Here is a 16,725-nt window from a genome sequence, read left to right as displayed (position 1 = left end):
AAAGAAAACAATTTTAATAATAATGGATTTCTCATCAGAAATCACAGAGAACAGAAAGAAGTGGCCCAATATTTTTAAATAAGAAAAGAAAACTGTCAACCCCAGTGACCTATGCCAAGTGAAAATATCAGAAATAAAGGGAAAATCAAAACAGTCTCAGATGAAAAGAAATTAAGCGAATTTACCACAACAGATGGCAAAGCATGGATAAAAGGAATTTTCCAAAGCAATAGGGAAGTAAGCAATTAAAGAAGAAACCTGGGGTGATCAAGAAAACAGAAAGAACACCGTAAGCAAAAACATTTGTACATAAAAATAGCCTTTCCTTCTCATACTGGGTTTTCTAAGTTGTTTGATGGTGGAAGCAAAAAAAAAAAAAAAAAAAAAAAAACTTACACTAGTGCATGCAGAGTAAGTATTTAAGATAATTATATTACAAACAGGGGAGGCTAAGGAAACATAAAGGGATGTAAAGTTTCTATGCTTCACTTTACTGGTAAAATGGGGATGCTAGTATACTGATAAGTAATCTACATACACTGTAGTAACTAAATCTACCAGTAAAAATGCTAGACAAATAATATACTTCAAAACAGTATAGATACATCAAAGACGTTTTGTAGATATGGATAGATTATTCTAAAACCTGTGCAAAATGACAAAGGAAATAGAATAACTAAAATAACTTTGAAAAGGAAGAAAAAAGTAAAAGAAATAAATCTGGTTTCAAGATATATTATGTAACTTCAGCAATCAAGACTGTGTGGTATTGACAGAGTGGTAAACTCATTAAATAAGTGGAAAAGAACAGATATTTCAATACAGACACCTACAATTATGCTCAAATGATTTTTTGAAAAAAAGTGTACAAGCAATTAGAGAAAAGATGGACATCCATAGCCAAAAAAGTGGACCTTCACCTAAGTTTCTGACCAAATGCAAAAATAAGCTCAAAATGAATTATGAACTTAAATGTTAAATGTGAAACTATAACATTTTTAGAAAAAAAATCTAATAAAATCCTTGGAATGTAAGGCTAGGCAAAGAGTTCTTAGTCTTAACATCAAAAGTATGAACCATGGAAGAAAAAAAATGATACATTTAATGTAATCAAAATAAAAAATTTTGCTCAGCAAAAACTCATGTCAAAGCATGGATAAACAAACTACAAAATGAGGGAAAATATTTGCAAACCACATAGCTAACAAAAGAGTATCATCTAGAATATATAAAGAACTCATAAATCGTAAGTGGGAATGTAAAATGGCATAGTCGTTCTGGAAAGCAGTTTGTCAGTCTCTTAAAAGAAAATATAAAACTCAACATGCAACTAACATATGACCCAGTGATTGAACATTTATTACAGAGAATGAAGAATTATGTTCATTCTAGAACCAGTACACAAATGTTCGTGGCAACTGCATTTATAATAGCCAAACACTAGAAACCACCCTGATGACTTTCAACAAGTGAATAAAGACCCTGTGGTTTATTTATACCATAGAATACTACCCAGCAGGAAAAAGAACAGACTAGTCACACATGCAACAAGCTGAATAAATCTTCAGAGAATTATATTGAATGGAAAGGGTCAGTCCCTAAAGGAAATGCACTGTATAATTCCATTATATGTTTCTTAAAATGATAAAGTTATAAAAGTGGAAAACAAATTAGTGGTTGCAGGTGATTAAGAAAAGAGTAGGAAAGAAGAAAGTGTGCACAGCTACAGAAAAAGCAACATGAGGGAACATTGTAATGAAGGACATGTTCTGTATCTTGACTGCATCAATGTCTAAATGCTGGTTGTGAGTTTGTACTACGCTTTTCCAAGATGTAATCGTTAGGGAAAACTGGGTAAAGAGTACACTTGATCGTTCTGTATTATTTCTTACAACTTCATGTGACTCTACAGTTATCTCCAGATAAAAATATTTAATTAAAAATTTATAAGCGCAAATGCATATTTCTTCCTTCATTCATCAATATTTGTTTTATGTTCTAGAAATACATACAGGCAAAAAGAAATCACTTATAATTTCACAATCAAAAGACTTCTATTTATAATTTTGGGAACTTGTTTTTTATTATACTTTAAGTTCTGGGGTATATGTACAGAACATGCAGGTTTGTTACATAGGTATATACGTGCCATACTGGTTTGCTGCATCTACCACCCCATCATCTACAGTAGACATTTCTCCTAATGCTATCCCTCCCCTATCCCCTTACCCACTGCTATCTCTCCCCTAGCTTCCCACTCCCCTGGCAGACCCGGTATGTGATGTTTGCCATCCTGTGTCCATGTGTTCTCATTGTTCAACACCCACTTATGAGTGAGAATATTTGGTGTTTGATTTTCTGTTCTTGTGTCATTTTGCTGAGAATGATGGTTTCCAGCTTCATCCATGTCCCTTAAATGTGTACATATATAGAGAAGAGTGCTTTTTCCCCACAGAATCTGACTCATAGTGGCTATGGGCTGAACTGTGCCTCCCTGCAAAATTCACATGTTGAAGCTCTACTTCCAAAATGATTTTACTTGGAGATACAGCCATTAAGGAAGTAATGAAGGTTAATAAGGTCATAAGAGTAGATTCCTCATCTTACAGAATTTGTGGCCTAGATCTCTCTCTCTCTCTCTCTCTCTGTCTCTCTCTCCCAGCCCCCAACCTAGTACCCATGCACATCCAAGGGAAGGCCATGTGAGAACACAGTGAGAAGGTGGCCATCCACAAGCCAGGAAAAGAGACCCCCACCAACCTGACCATGCTGGCACTCTGATGTCAGAATTCCAGGCTCCAGAACTGTAAGAAAGTAAATTTCTGTTTTCTAAGCCATCCAGTCTGATATTTTGTTATGGCAAACAGAGCATACTAAGACAGCAGCATTAATTTTTTCATTCAATAAATATTTTTATGCATCTAGTCTGAGAGACAGCATATTAATTTTTCACTCTATGTTTATCACTTAATGTATGTTAAATCTCCTCATGGGAAAAATATATTTTACATGATAATTTTTAATGGATTAATAGAATTCATAGACTTGCCTTATCCTTTACTATTTATCACATTTCTATTTAGTCACCTACTGTGTTAAAGATTAGATAGTTATAAAGATCATTTTTAAATAAATTTGAAAGTTATTAAGATCTGATTATAATTTGAATAACTATTCATGCCCAAGAATACTTAAAATATACTGAAATCTATATTGTACATAATAATCTGAATATTGAATGACACCTTTGAAATCAGAGACGTGTCAAAGACAACAAAACATCTGATTTCCAGCAGCCTCTTAGGATTTAGTAATGAGGTTTTTTTTAAAAATAATATACCTGATTGCTACGTCCATCGTGAAAAAAGTACTGGATATATACATTTCTATTTATTCAATTGGCACAGCTGTTAAAATTAAAGTCTGAAGAAGTCTTATGCTAACAGTCAGGTTCTCTGCTTCTTGTCTATGGTTTATCCAGCTATTGATAGACCCAACATCCCATGTATTTGAGACATTCGAGACAGAATAGAAAGATCACTGCTGTCAGGAGAACTTTCTTCACATTTCCCTTTAAGACAGTTACCCATCTTAGTGGCTCTCAATCAAGGCAGTCCCAGTCCTTCTATGACTTTGGAAAATGTTGGCAGTGTTTTTGGTAAGGTAGGGATGAAGCTATGTAGTCTAGTGGTAAAGAACCAGGAATCTGGTCACCCTGCAATACACAGGGCGTTCTGTACAATGACTTGTCTGAGACTCTGCCCAGGTTTCAAATATCCTGCAAGATATTCTCAAAGGGAGAACCTACTTATAATTATCTGATCCTTGAATTTAGTTCCATTTTACACATATGCATAAGTATTTCAGGATATTTAATATACACATTATTTTTCAGGGACCATAACTTCTATGTAAATTGAGAGACAACTTTAACTCATTTTGTATACAAGATTTTCAAGAACGCATCATCAGTTTAAAAATCAGGCAGCATTATTCTCAGTATTTGAGTAATAAAGTATACCTGATATATATCTGCCTTCACAGCTGTCACATTCATGATGAATCTATTCATGTGAAAATATCTGACCATTTTCTCATGTTTCCTTTGATCACTTACATATTAGGACATGTACTATTCATTGTAAATTACTTTTTCTTTATTATTATTATTATTATACTTTAAATTCTGGGGTACATGTGTAGAACATGCAGGTTTGTTACATAGGTATACACATGCCATGGTGGTTTGCTGCATCCATCCTCCCTGTCATCGACATTAGATATTTCTCCTAATGTTATCCCTCTCTAATTTTTCAACCCTCTGCTATCCTTCCCCTAGGCTCCTCCACCCACCGACAGGCCCTGGTTTGTGACATTCCCCTCCCTGTGTCCATGTGTTCTCATTGTTCAACACCCACTTATGAATAAGAACATGCGGTGTTTGGTTTTCTGTTCTTGTGTCAGTTTGCTGAGAATGATGGTTTCCAGTTTCATCCATGTCCTTGCAAAGGACATGAACTCATCCTTTTTTATGGCTGCATAGAATGCCATGGTGTATACGTGCCACATTTTCTTTATCCAGTCTATAATTGATGGGCATTTGGCTTGGATTCAAGTCTTTGCTATTGTGAACAGTGCTGCAATAAACATACATATCCATGTGTCTTTATAACTGAATGTTTTACAGTCCTTTGGGTATATACCAAAAGGATAGTAATGGGATGGCTAGGTCAAATGGGATTTCTAAATTACTTTTTCTATATATCTCCTTTATATTTTAATACAGGTACTAAATTTAAATTGGAAAAGTTATTTATAAAGGCAAGTATAATAAAAAATTTATTATAATAGAAATGGGAATATTCTTTTTTTTATTTAAAAATAAAGATAATTGGCTCTAATAGAGAGTTGGGAACCACAATTGGCATTCAATATTACACATAGAAACATTAGAAATTAATTTACCTTCTCTGGGCATGTTTCCTAATCTGCGAAATAATACTGGATTATTCCAATTAATAGTGGAAAGGTTTGCAGTTCATTCAAAAATTAATACTTGTTTATACTTTAATTTTAAATCGAATATTTCCGTTTTTTTAAAGAAGTTGAAACTCATCTTCCTTCTTTTCTTTGTTGATAACAAGTGGTTTTGACTTTGTAAGCATTTCAAACTTATGTTGTCAGAAAATTCACTTTTCTGGGCATTAAAACTTATTCTGTAAGTTTCAGAGTTCAGGCATTTGAGGTTTCAGAATGTCATTAAACTATATTATCAAAAAAAAGAGACAGCATAGATATATAGATTAGAAAGATAGAAGATAGATAAGTATATAGATGTATAGAGATGATAGTTTGATTTCTTGATTTATTTATAGAATAACATAACTGATTTTAAAAGTAGAAAGAGAGACCCATCTCTACTAAAGTAAAAAATTAGCCAGGTGTGGCGGTGCATGCCTGTAGTCCCATCTACTTGGGAGACATCAAGATGGCGGGATCATTCGAGCCTGGGTGTAGAGGCTACAGTGGGCCTTGATCACACCACTGCACTCCAGTCTGGATGACAGAGTGAGACCCTTCCTCAAAAAAAAAAAAAAAAAAGTAGAAAGAAAATATTTAGTGCCATAAAAAGATAAAATACCTCATTTCCTAGTGATTGTTCTCGTAATTAAAACTAGTTTATTTATTTAACTTGCTCTCCTATTCTTATTCAAAAGAGTTCATGTCATCAGATTGTGTTTATTTAGGGATCAAATTAGTCATAAAGATCCTTTTCATCCTAAAGATAAGTCATAAGATAGAAGATTTCTTCCTGGGAGTATATTCTGAAAACAATTTTGGACTAAGTTTTTAAAAGAATGTCTGTGGTAAGAAACATGAGCAATTGCAATTTCTAGGAACATAAATATCTCTTTTGGAAAGGTTTGTATCATGCAGGTAGCAGATACTTTCCAAGAAATGGTTAACACTTAGAGGGTAACTGCAGGAATATAGATTATAACCATGCTGTCTTAGCCCCGCCAACATCAGTTTATTGTTTCACCTACTGGAACAACACAGATGATAGATACAAAACAGAAAAAAGGAAAAAGGAATCATAACAAAATTATTTTCTGGATTTATATTGCTTTAATGACTAAATTTCCCAAAAGCATTCAGTTTCATATCACTGAATAAAGAACGCATTCCTTGATATTTAGGTAGAACCACCACATAAGTTAATGTGGTATTAAAATCAGAAAAACCCAGCCAATCATTTTATTTTTATCAATGCAAGTCAAAAACTAAACTGCACGAACTTGTATTTTATTGTGATCACACTCTAAGATAAAAATAGAATAATAAAACTTAAAGTTTGATAGAAAAAAAACTAATGGGCTTGTTAAACTTCAGACAAAAAAAATGAAAAGATAAAAATATATATTAAAAATGCTTTCTTTGGTTTATTTTTGATGTTTGAAAGGATCCGTTTTTCTGGTCTACTGATAAGCAATGGGTTATATAATATTTCTATGATAAACTAAGCAAGTTGTAAATAGTGTATCAGCATTTTTCAGATCTCTACAAACACTTATGCCCAAGACGTACATAATAAAAAGTAAAAAAAAAAAAAAAAAGCTGTTTTCTGATCAGAACAAATCTACATATTGTATTACATTCTGAATATTCATAATATTCATGAGCATATTAAAAGCTTAAAATGTAATGCAATGACTAAGCCTATCAGACTTTGTTTAAAACATAGTTTTGAAAATTTACTTGACTATGGTTTAATTCCTATAGATAGTCAAAAGAAGGCACACTTTTCAAACACACTTTGGAAGAGCCATGGCATCCTACTGTGTTCGAGGGCACACACAGTCTAAATTTACAAGAATCCCTCTAACACTTTAAAATTAATTAACTTAAATATAGGTTACTTCTTTCTCATTAAAGATACACTTTCTCTAATATTTCAGATTATGGTGTCTAGCTTCTTTCTAATCTGTTCACTCCCCTGGGGATATTTGATCTCCCTACTCTTGTGATTGCTTTCTGCTATCACCTGCTTTATCCAAAGTTAGAAAACATGCAATTATGCAAAGGAAATGTTTCCTTCTGTAATTGTCACTGCTTTAGCACTCCTTTTCATTGCATTGCTTCAGCATGTTTTGACATTATACAATGAACGATGTTCTGTGTCTCTTCTTATATTTCATGGTGAATATTTTAAGTCTTTTGTAGAATCCTTCAATCTTCATAACTATACTCTCTATTTCCTAAATACTATTCTTTCTAAACCTATAGTTTTTACCTGTCACACATTTCTGCAGTGTCTTTTACAGTGTACTCCAAAATATAAAAATGGAATTTATTCTGTTGGGTTGCAGATCTGCTTAAAAATAAAATATAAATTCAATGAATACGTATATATGTATATATATATATATATATATTATATTAGTATATTTAATATATTGGTATATTAGTATACTTGTCCAAAGGGAATAAAATAGGGCGTCAAAAAAATAGCAACATTTTGTTATAGCAGCTTGAGTGGACTATGACAATTGGCAATGCTTTTCCTTCACGTAGTAAGTGGAAGTCACCTGGTTCCTGTGAACATTGGCATGTGTTAGATTATCTGGTCTTTTCAAGGCTACCTAACAATAACAGTTGGATTCCAAGACAAATCTAGGTATAAGCACACTAAATGATGGTGCTGTTTATAAAGTACCATTTGTAAAAGAACACCCTGTATATGAATTTTTGTTTTTTTCAGAACAAGGAAAGATTGAGGAATAAAATATTGAGAATTATCATTAAAATGTCATGGATTTAATTCCATACCTTTAACTATCTTTGAGCATATGTCTTCCTTCCTCAACTAGATATGGGGACAAGGAACGTTTATTTTACTTTTTTCAATTAACAATGACTTCTGCTAATTTCCACAAAATTAGAGAACCTCACAAGTGTGTTGATTTTAGCTGTCATTTGTTTTTATACCTAAATAAATTATAAAGTTTAAGGGCTTCAATCCCCACTATTATGCATTATACCATCTAACAAACAAAACATGCACATGTACCCCCTTTATCTAAAATAAAATTACATTTTTTAAGAAGCTTAAGGGTGTTATATGACTTGGTAATGTTCATGCAATTAGTTAATACCAAATGCAAGGATTAAATTTAGCATTCTATTAAAAGTATAATTTTTAAAGAATTAAATGAACTTCCAACTTTCATGCTAGTATTTATTTTGTAAAGTTATCATTTCTAATAACTACAGAACATGAATTTAATAAATATTAATTTCTGAGGTGAATAACAAGTATTTAGTCTTTCCCTTCCCTGATTGCATCATTTGTCACATAGCTAAACAATGCGTACATATAAACATGAAGGTGAAAGGAATACTAAAAGCAAAGAGAAAATCCTTATATAGCACAAGCCACAGTAGAGATGCTGAACTATCTGTCTAAACATTCAGAATATCTATTAAACAGATTTAGACACAAAGCTATAATAAAGGTCCTTGCAATGGTGTGAGGGTGCAATACTGATCTTCCTCATTTAAAAGAGCTTTGATGACCCCCTCTTCAAATGATTAGCTTGTCTTGACATAATAGAGAAAACTATGTAAAGAGTATTTTGATAAGATCATGCAGAAGCTGTAGGTCTCTATTAAAGAGTAGTTTTAAAGGGGGTAATGTGTCACTTAGAATTGGACAATCTCCATTTTCTTCCCTGTTGATTTTACTAAGGTTCTTAAAATACAGTGTATCAAAATAATGTGATGTGTGCTGACAAGTTAAGTAAATCTACTTGGTTTACTAAGTAAATCAGCAGAACTTCAAATTTTACTAGGCATAGTTTCATATTTGGTAGTGAACTGAAATATTTACTGTGCAAAGTGTTTATGGGTAGCATATTAAAGATAAGTGAGGAAGAAGGAGAGACAAGAGTATTGCTAATTGCAAGGCATGAGGAAGTTGGCCATGTTTTGTAGACTTAGTTGGGTCCTTTTTAAGTGTTTTCAAATTTAGCATGATGGTATGCACAGGCACTGAAGTGAGACCACCAGGGTTAGAATTCCATTTCTGCTACATATGTGGCTAGGTGTTCCTGAGTAAGTACTAAACTTCTTTGTGCCTTATTTTCTTCGTCTGTGAAATGGGGATCATCATAATAATGCCTACCACAGGTCACAGGGAGGGCCTTAAAAACATGAATTATAAAGTGCTTAGCACAGTATCTAGAACACAATTAGCAATCAGTGACTTAGCTAGTATGGTGATAAGTAAATTGATACACTCTGAAGTCTTAATAAATCTGTACAAAGTATTTAAAACAGTCCATAAATAGTCCTTAAATTAACTTTTGCAAAATAATTTTAAAAATGTATTGCTCATTTTATTAACAAAAATATTATCTTTTTTGTAAATTAATTTGAACACATGTAAAGATAAAGATGAGGTCATCTAGATACATGTAAGAATATAGTAAACTTTGAGATAGTTTTCTAATTTTGGAGCCCAATCAGAAATCATCCTGCCTTGAAAAGGGAAAGAAAATGATGACTTGGAATCAAACAAAGCACATATTTTAAAATGTCAGAACAAATCCTTTAAATTATGTTAGCGGTATCTTATTACTGGACCACTTAACTGTAGTTATAATTACCACACATAAGAATAAATAGTTGGGAAGTGCAAAATAGGTATATACAAAAACAAATTGAAGAGAATAAAGACGTATGAACTCACTTTTTTTAGTATCATAACATGACAGAAAATAACACCACATTCAGCACAATGATTTACCCGTCTTTTCAAAAGCATTATATGCTAGGTTTATTTAGAATTTCTATGCTGTACTCTGAGGCATATACTTTTGCACTATATCTTCATAATTGCCCTGAAAGTTAGAGAATTTGCATATCAGAAAACTTAACTTTATAAAGGCTAAATATTTTGCCTAAGGGCAATTCAATCTTCAATTGAATTAAACACTGTGCTTAGTCATATAGATTTGAAGTTAATAAACTATAGCCTGCTGATTTGTTGCCTGATTCTGTAAATAAAACTTTATTGGAATACTGTCATGCCTATTCATTTGCATATTCTCTATGTCTGTGTTAGTGCCATAAAACACTATAGTTGTAACAGAGATCATACAGTCCATGAAGCTTCAAATATTTACTATCTGACCTTTTAAGAAAAAATTTGCATTACATTCCACACCTTCTTCAATGCAGTGGAGGAGTGAGGAGCCTGAGAATCATTTTGTCCTTCAGGCTTGTACAGTGGTAAGGACAGGGGTACAGATTTCTCTAGTGGTGTAGCCATCCAGATCTAACCACTGATCTTCCTAGTCGCCAAGGCAGTTACTCCTCACATGACAAAGGGGTGCCCTAGCATCTCACCATTCTTCAGGCCCTAAGTACCTGCTGTAAGTGTTCTTCAGGGACAGCATAGCAACTCTTTCACTAACATTTCATTTCGAACCCAGGGAAAAGAGAGTCCAGTGATTAGAATAGATTTGACGGTGAAAAGTTCCCATTCTCCTCTCATTAGAGCTTCTTAGGGTGCTTTGAGGACACAAACACAGAGGATCATTTCATTCTTTTCTAATTTTCTTTTATCCTGGGACAAGTAATCAATTTTATTTCACATTTTTAAAAGCTATAAATAACCATGAAGCATATGCAAATCACTCTAACAATTCCAGTACAATTAATAACTAGAAGGAAATTAGTTATTGTTGTTCCAGAAAAAGTTTGAGTTGAGCTGTCTCTATGGTAGCAAATGCATTTGAAAGAAGTTTTCAAAATACTATCCACAATTTTCTTTTGTGTGTGATAGATTAGTTATTCAATTGGATTGTTTCAATCAATTGGTTATTTTGAAATTCCTTGATATGCACATTTTAGGAGAGTATGTATCATATGTTTTAAATATATCATTGTATAACTCCATAACCAGGAAATTTCTGATTAACTTACATGTCTCTGGGATCCATCGTATTCACACCTTTCAATTTTTCCTAGACTGCCATCTGAGAAATACAACTTCTCTGCACGGTAGTCGATAGTGAGTCCATTTGGAGTGAGTATGTCTGTACTGACCACCACTTGTGCATTTTTCCCAGTCAGGGTAGCTCTCATGATACTTGGATGTTGTTCATTCCAATTGGTCCAAAACATTAAACTAATTAAAATAAAAATTGTAATTATAAATTAAACTTCTCATCAAGAGTAAAAATACTAATAGAAACATGGCAATACCAAGCTATTTAAAAAGAAGCAGAATTATTTACCTCACATTATATGATCTTTAACAAAGTCTAGGTAATAAAAGAAGATATGTATATTATATTTGCATGTTAATTTTCCTCAGGTTCTTAAATTAAAACTAGAACATACTTGTAAAAAATAATTATCCTGTTTATTCCTTCAAATGGTAATGTCGTTAAATTAAGTTAGATGCATAATGAAGGTTTATTTTAATCAAGAACAATACAGTGATCTTAAGTTTGTTTTCCACAAACTGTAAATATACCCTAACTTATTACCACATTTCAGCTGATCCAGTATAATCATTCTTAACCTAAGTATACTTATCTTCTTCAATTGATGAAAATAAAAATTATTCCTCTTCCAATTTTCCTTTTTTAATATATATTTTAAGTTCTGGGGTACATGTGCAGATTGTACAGGATTGTTACATAGGAATACACGTCATGGTGGTTTACTGCATCCATTCCCACGTCATCTACATTAGGTATTTCTCCTAATGTTATCCCACCTCAATTCCCCCACCCCCTGCTATTCCTCCCCTAGCTCTCTCACCCCTCAATAGGCCCCGGTGTGTGATGTTCCCCTCCCTGTATCCATGTGTACTCATTGTTCAACACCCACTTATGAGTGAGAACATGCAGTGTTTGATTTTCTGTTCTTGTGTTAGTTTGCTGAGAATGATGGTTTACAACTTTATCCATATCCCTGCAAAGGATATGAACTCATCCTTTTTATGGCTGCCTAGTATTCCATGATGTATATGTGCCACATTTTCTTTATCCAGTCTATGCTTGATGGGCATTTGGGTTGGTTCCAAGTCTGCTATTGTAAACAGTGCCACAATGACCATACATGTGCATGTGTCTTTATAATAGAATGATTTATAATCCTTTGGGTATATACCCAGTAATGGGATTGCTGGGTCAAATAGTACTTCTATTTGTAAATCCTTGAGAAACCTCCACACTGTCTTCCACGATGGTTGAACTAAGTTACATTCCCACCAAAAGTGTAAAAGCGTTCCTATTTCTCCACATCCTCTCCAGCATCTGTTGTCTACAGATTTTTTAATGATTGCCATTCTAACTGGCGTGAGATGGTATCTCAGTATGGTTTTGATTAGCATTTCTCTAATAACCAGTGATTATGAGCATTTCTTTATGTTTCTTGGCTGCATAAATGTCTTCTTTTGAAAAATGTTTGTTCATATCCTTCACCTGCTTTTTGATGTGGTTTTATTCTTGTAAATTTGTTTTAGTTCTTTGTAGATTCTGGATATTAACCCTTTATCATATGGGTAGATTGCAAATTTTTTTTCCCATTCTTGGTTGTCAGTTCACTCTAATGATAGGTTCTTCTGCTGTGCAGAAGCTCTTAAGTTTAATTAGATCCCTTTTGTCTATTTTGGCTTCTTTTGCCATTGTTTTTGGTGTTTTAGTCATAAAGTCCTTTCCCATGCCTATGTCCTGAATGGGATTGCCTAGGTTTTCTTCTAGGGTTTTTATGGTGTTAGGTCTTATGTTTAAATCTTTAATCCATCTGGAGTTAATTTTCGTATAAGGTATATGGAAGGAGTCCAGTTTCAGCTTTCTGAACATGACTAGCCAATTTTTCCAACACCATTTATTAAACAGGAAATCCTTTCCCCATTGCTTCTTTTGTTAGGTTTGCCGAAGATCAGATGGTTGTAGATGTGTGGCATTACTTCTGAGGCCTCTGTTCTGTTCCATTGGTCTATATCTCTTTTGTGTATATTTTCGAGAAAGAAAATTACTAAACTCCTATTTTATAAATTTCCTTTTTCCTCTCTTAGTGTGATTTTTCTACAAATTACAATATCATTTCTAAAACCCTAGGGGTGACTTGTATATCCTTCAGCATGGTATCTGTTCTCTATGGATTCCCATGTATAATCATTTAAAGGCAGTTTAGCACAACAGCCCACAAAGTTATTCAATATGTGTTTTCAAGTATTTTGTGACATTTATTACCAGACAATATTAAAATTCACAAAAAATGTTTGTATTAAATTTTTATTGTTGGTAGTTTTACTTACAAATTGTGACATTTAAAATTTTAAAATTAGTGAACTGAGGCCAGGTGTGGTGGTTCACTCATGTAATCCCAGCACTTTGGGAGGCCGAGGCCAGGGGATCATGAGGTCAGGAGATCGAAACCATCCTGGCCAACATGGTAAAACCCCATCTCTACTAAAAATACAAAAAATTAGCTGGGTGTGGTGGTGTGTGCCTGGAATTTCAGCTACTGGAGAGGCTGAGGCAGGAGAATTGCTTGAACCCAGTAAACAGAGATGGCAGTGAGTGGAGATCACACCACTTCACTCCAGCCTTGGCGACAGAGTGAAACTTCATCTCGAGAAAAAAAGGTGAATTGAAATGTTTAAAAAATTATGCATAGAATATAAAGTATTAAACTTACAATTTATTTACAATATTTTCCTAGATTGTAGGCTTTATAATAAGAGAATTTTAGAGTGTTAGCGTTCCTTTCATTTCCCCTCTTCATTTCACAGGTGAGGAAGAGAATGGCCCAGAGAGCCGAAGTAATTAAAGTTTTCACAAATAAATAGTAACTGAGCCAAGTGTTAGACTTGGAAAGCCTAACTTTCATTTGCAATTTAGAATTTTATTTTAAAATTTCTGTTACTCTATTAAAATACAATGGTGATTTGAAGGTGTCATTTGCATATATAATGATAAATTGTCTTTTTTATACTTTAAACTTTAATTACAAATTATTATCAAATTAAAATATTTTATGTGTCTAATTTTAACTTACAGCTCACCATATGCAAGGTAAAAAGTATAACTGTTAGACTATGTAATAAATAATTACAGGATAAAGCACTTATTAATTAAAACTCATCATGTAATATCATGAGTGACCTCTTCATGTTTACTTCAAAACTGACTCATAAATTCCTTTGCCCAACTCTTTTATTCCTACTGTGGGACATTTATTATTGTCCTGAGATTCTTTTGGTGATGTGTCGGGATAAATGCAGCTGAGCCAGCAAGCCGTATCCTGATATGACAGTGGTGAGAGCAGTCTCCCATGCTCCATGATGAGTCATTACATTGCTCAACCTTGAGTTTCACGTATAAGATGATGTTCAATTAAATAAATGAAATCTGATCTCACTTTTAGCTCTATAAACGGGTCCAGATTTACAACTATTTTCGCTCTGGCCAACTTACATTATTTAGTCCTTTCTTTGACAAGCGGTCAGGGTCAGTGATTATCTGTCATTGCTTTTAATTCTTTAAACTTTTTTTTTTTCATCACACCTAAAAAGAGCTCTTCTAGTTTTGTTCAGGGAAGACCAGATTGGTCTGATTTTTGTTTGTTTCATTTAAAAATAATAAGGATTTTCTAATAGTTAACAAACAACTTTACCATATTGTGTATGAGAGTGAAAGTCCATAGAAAGATATTTTTTTGTCCCTTACTTCTGCTTTCTTCTTCAGTTTTTTTTTTTAACATAACTGCTTTCTTTAAGACATCCCCCAACACACAAATTTTTTCTTTACTTTTATTCACTGAGTATTATATCCTGAGCATTTTCTTTGGTCATGAATTTTTTACAAGCATTGTTTTAGGTGTCTGTACAAAATACCATCAAACAACTGTAGACTACTTAGACTATTATCAAGTACCAGGTGCTGAAAAGAAAGCTGTACACAAAGATGTTTGTATTGTTGCAGTTTGCTTTCTTTTGTATATCTATTTGGGATATCCCCAGATGCTATAATTACTTAATTAAAATGAAAAAAAAAACCTTAGTCTTCCATGTATGCTTAGTTTTTTGTTAAATTTGTGATTACAATCAGCTATGCATTAATGTTTTCTTCACAGGCCTTTTCAAGCATAGTATTGTCTCTTTCTATTTTGCCTTTCATTATTTAATTTGTTTTTGCTGGATCTCTCAGGGAGATGAGTCCCGGCATTTCAAGGGTCCAAATTTTAATTTTTCACATTTATAGTGCTCTTATATTAAAAAAGTTTTATGAATTATGAAAATAAAACTTACACCTTTCATTTTTAAAGACAATTCTTCTTAAAATTAACATAACTCTGATATTCCTTTGACTTATAATTACAATGAAGAAATAAAAATACACTGTTTCTTACTTTTGACATTCATCCAAAGCTAGCACATGTGGGTGGTCATCCTCTGACATGGTGATGACCGCTTCCCTGTCAAATGCTCCAGGCCGAGTCTGGTCCACTGTGTGTCTGGTGATGGATGAGGTGGTGGAGCTTGTCCAGTACAGTGTGTCCCAGGCTCTGTGATAGGCAAGTCCTTCCACAGAACCCACATCTAGTTGGGGAAGAAGAAGAAAAAATACATATTTTTATTAATAAAAAATGACCCCTGGACAGAAAAAGCATTTAAGATACACATGTATAACTGTTATTTCATCAACCATTTCTCCGCAAATTCTTCAAATAAAAATGTAGCCATTGTGATGCTATAATTGATAGCTGATTGTACATATTATGTAATAGAAACAATTTTTGCAAAAATATCATTATAGACTTAATCTTCTCCTTAAAAAAACACAAATAGTTGCCTTTCATTTTGGAAAATGGTGGCTCTTTATCTTTCCTGTATCTTAATCAATTTTCATAAAATATCTAGTTGCAACAATTTAGAGATGCTTTTGAAAATCTTATGTCAGCAATACCACTTATGCACAATCATCACGAGTTTTCTCTTGATACTATAAATCTGGAGATAACAAGGAAAAGCAAACACATCAAAAACTACAACAGTATGAGAAATCAAACTCCTTACTTGCAACTATCAAACAATGGTAGATAATGTCTTAATAGGTTAATGTGGCAATTTCTTTGCTTCTATTCAACTAATGTGATAGAAAAACAAAACGAGAAAAAGAAATTAATTGCCAGCTAAGGCATGCTTTAAATGTCAGACAAAGATAAATGGTGGTACACAGATCCTAATACATAAAAGTGACAAAGTGAAAAACAAAGATAATTATTTCCTAAAATTGTATTCCCAATCTCTAGGGTAACACAGAGTAGCTGTTTCATTTTTCATAGACATGCTTTGAGTACATCTTTAAGTATAACCAAATTATTACACTTTTTCTACGTGCTATCTGTTTTCCTCAGAATTATTATTCTGAGCATATTTAACAAGGAATATATACACCTTTTGCAGTCATACCAAGAAATTAACATTATTAGAGACAGAGTCTTTCTTCTACTTTTCTCTCAAAGAATCTCTAAAAGGATTTATTCAGCTCCTATAAAAATAGGTATATGAAGAGAGCTGTTTCTGGGTTTAAGATGAGTTAATATTTAGTGTGGTGGGATCAATAGGATTTTGTGGGAATGCAAAACAATAATTAAAACTTTTGAACAATGTTTTTCATGATTAATTTTTTGTCATTT

The 16,725-nt window shown here is 33.0% G+C and overlaps 1 protein-coding gene across 1 annotated transcript in view; it reads right to left on the bottom strand.

Moving 5' to 3' along the window:
• The window catches only part of LRP1B (LDL receptor related protein 1B), a 1,560,879-nt gene that overhangs the window by 325,705 nt on the left and 1,218,449 nt on the right, over window positions 1–16,725 (bottom strand). Inside the window, exons 43-44 of the mRNA XM_064382912.1 lie at window positions 15,436–15,625; window positions 10,990–11,194 (exon numbers count right to left, since the gene is read on the bottom strand). Of these exons, the coding sequence (XP_064238982.1) occupies window positions 10,990–11,194; window positions 15,436–15,625 (395 nt within the window). The remainder of the gene's footprint in view (window positions 1–10,989; window positions 11,195–15,435; window positions 15,626–16,725) is intronic.

The sequence above is a fragment of the Aotus nancymaae genome, unplaced genomic scaffold (assembly GCF_030222135.1).
Source record: "Aotus nancymaae isolate 86718 unplaced genomic scaffold, 86718_ANA_hifiasm-v0.15.2.pri h1tg000029l, whole genome shotgun sequence".
In the NCBI taxonomy this organism is placed as follows: Eukaryota; Metazoa; Chordata; class Mammalia; order Primates; family Aotidae; genus Aotus; species Aotus nancymaae.
This window is presented reverse-complemented; position numbering and strand designations above follow the sequence as displayed.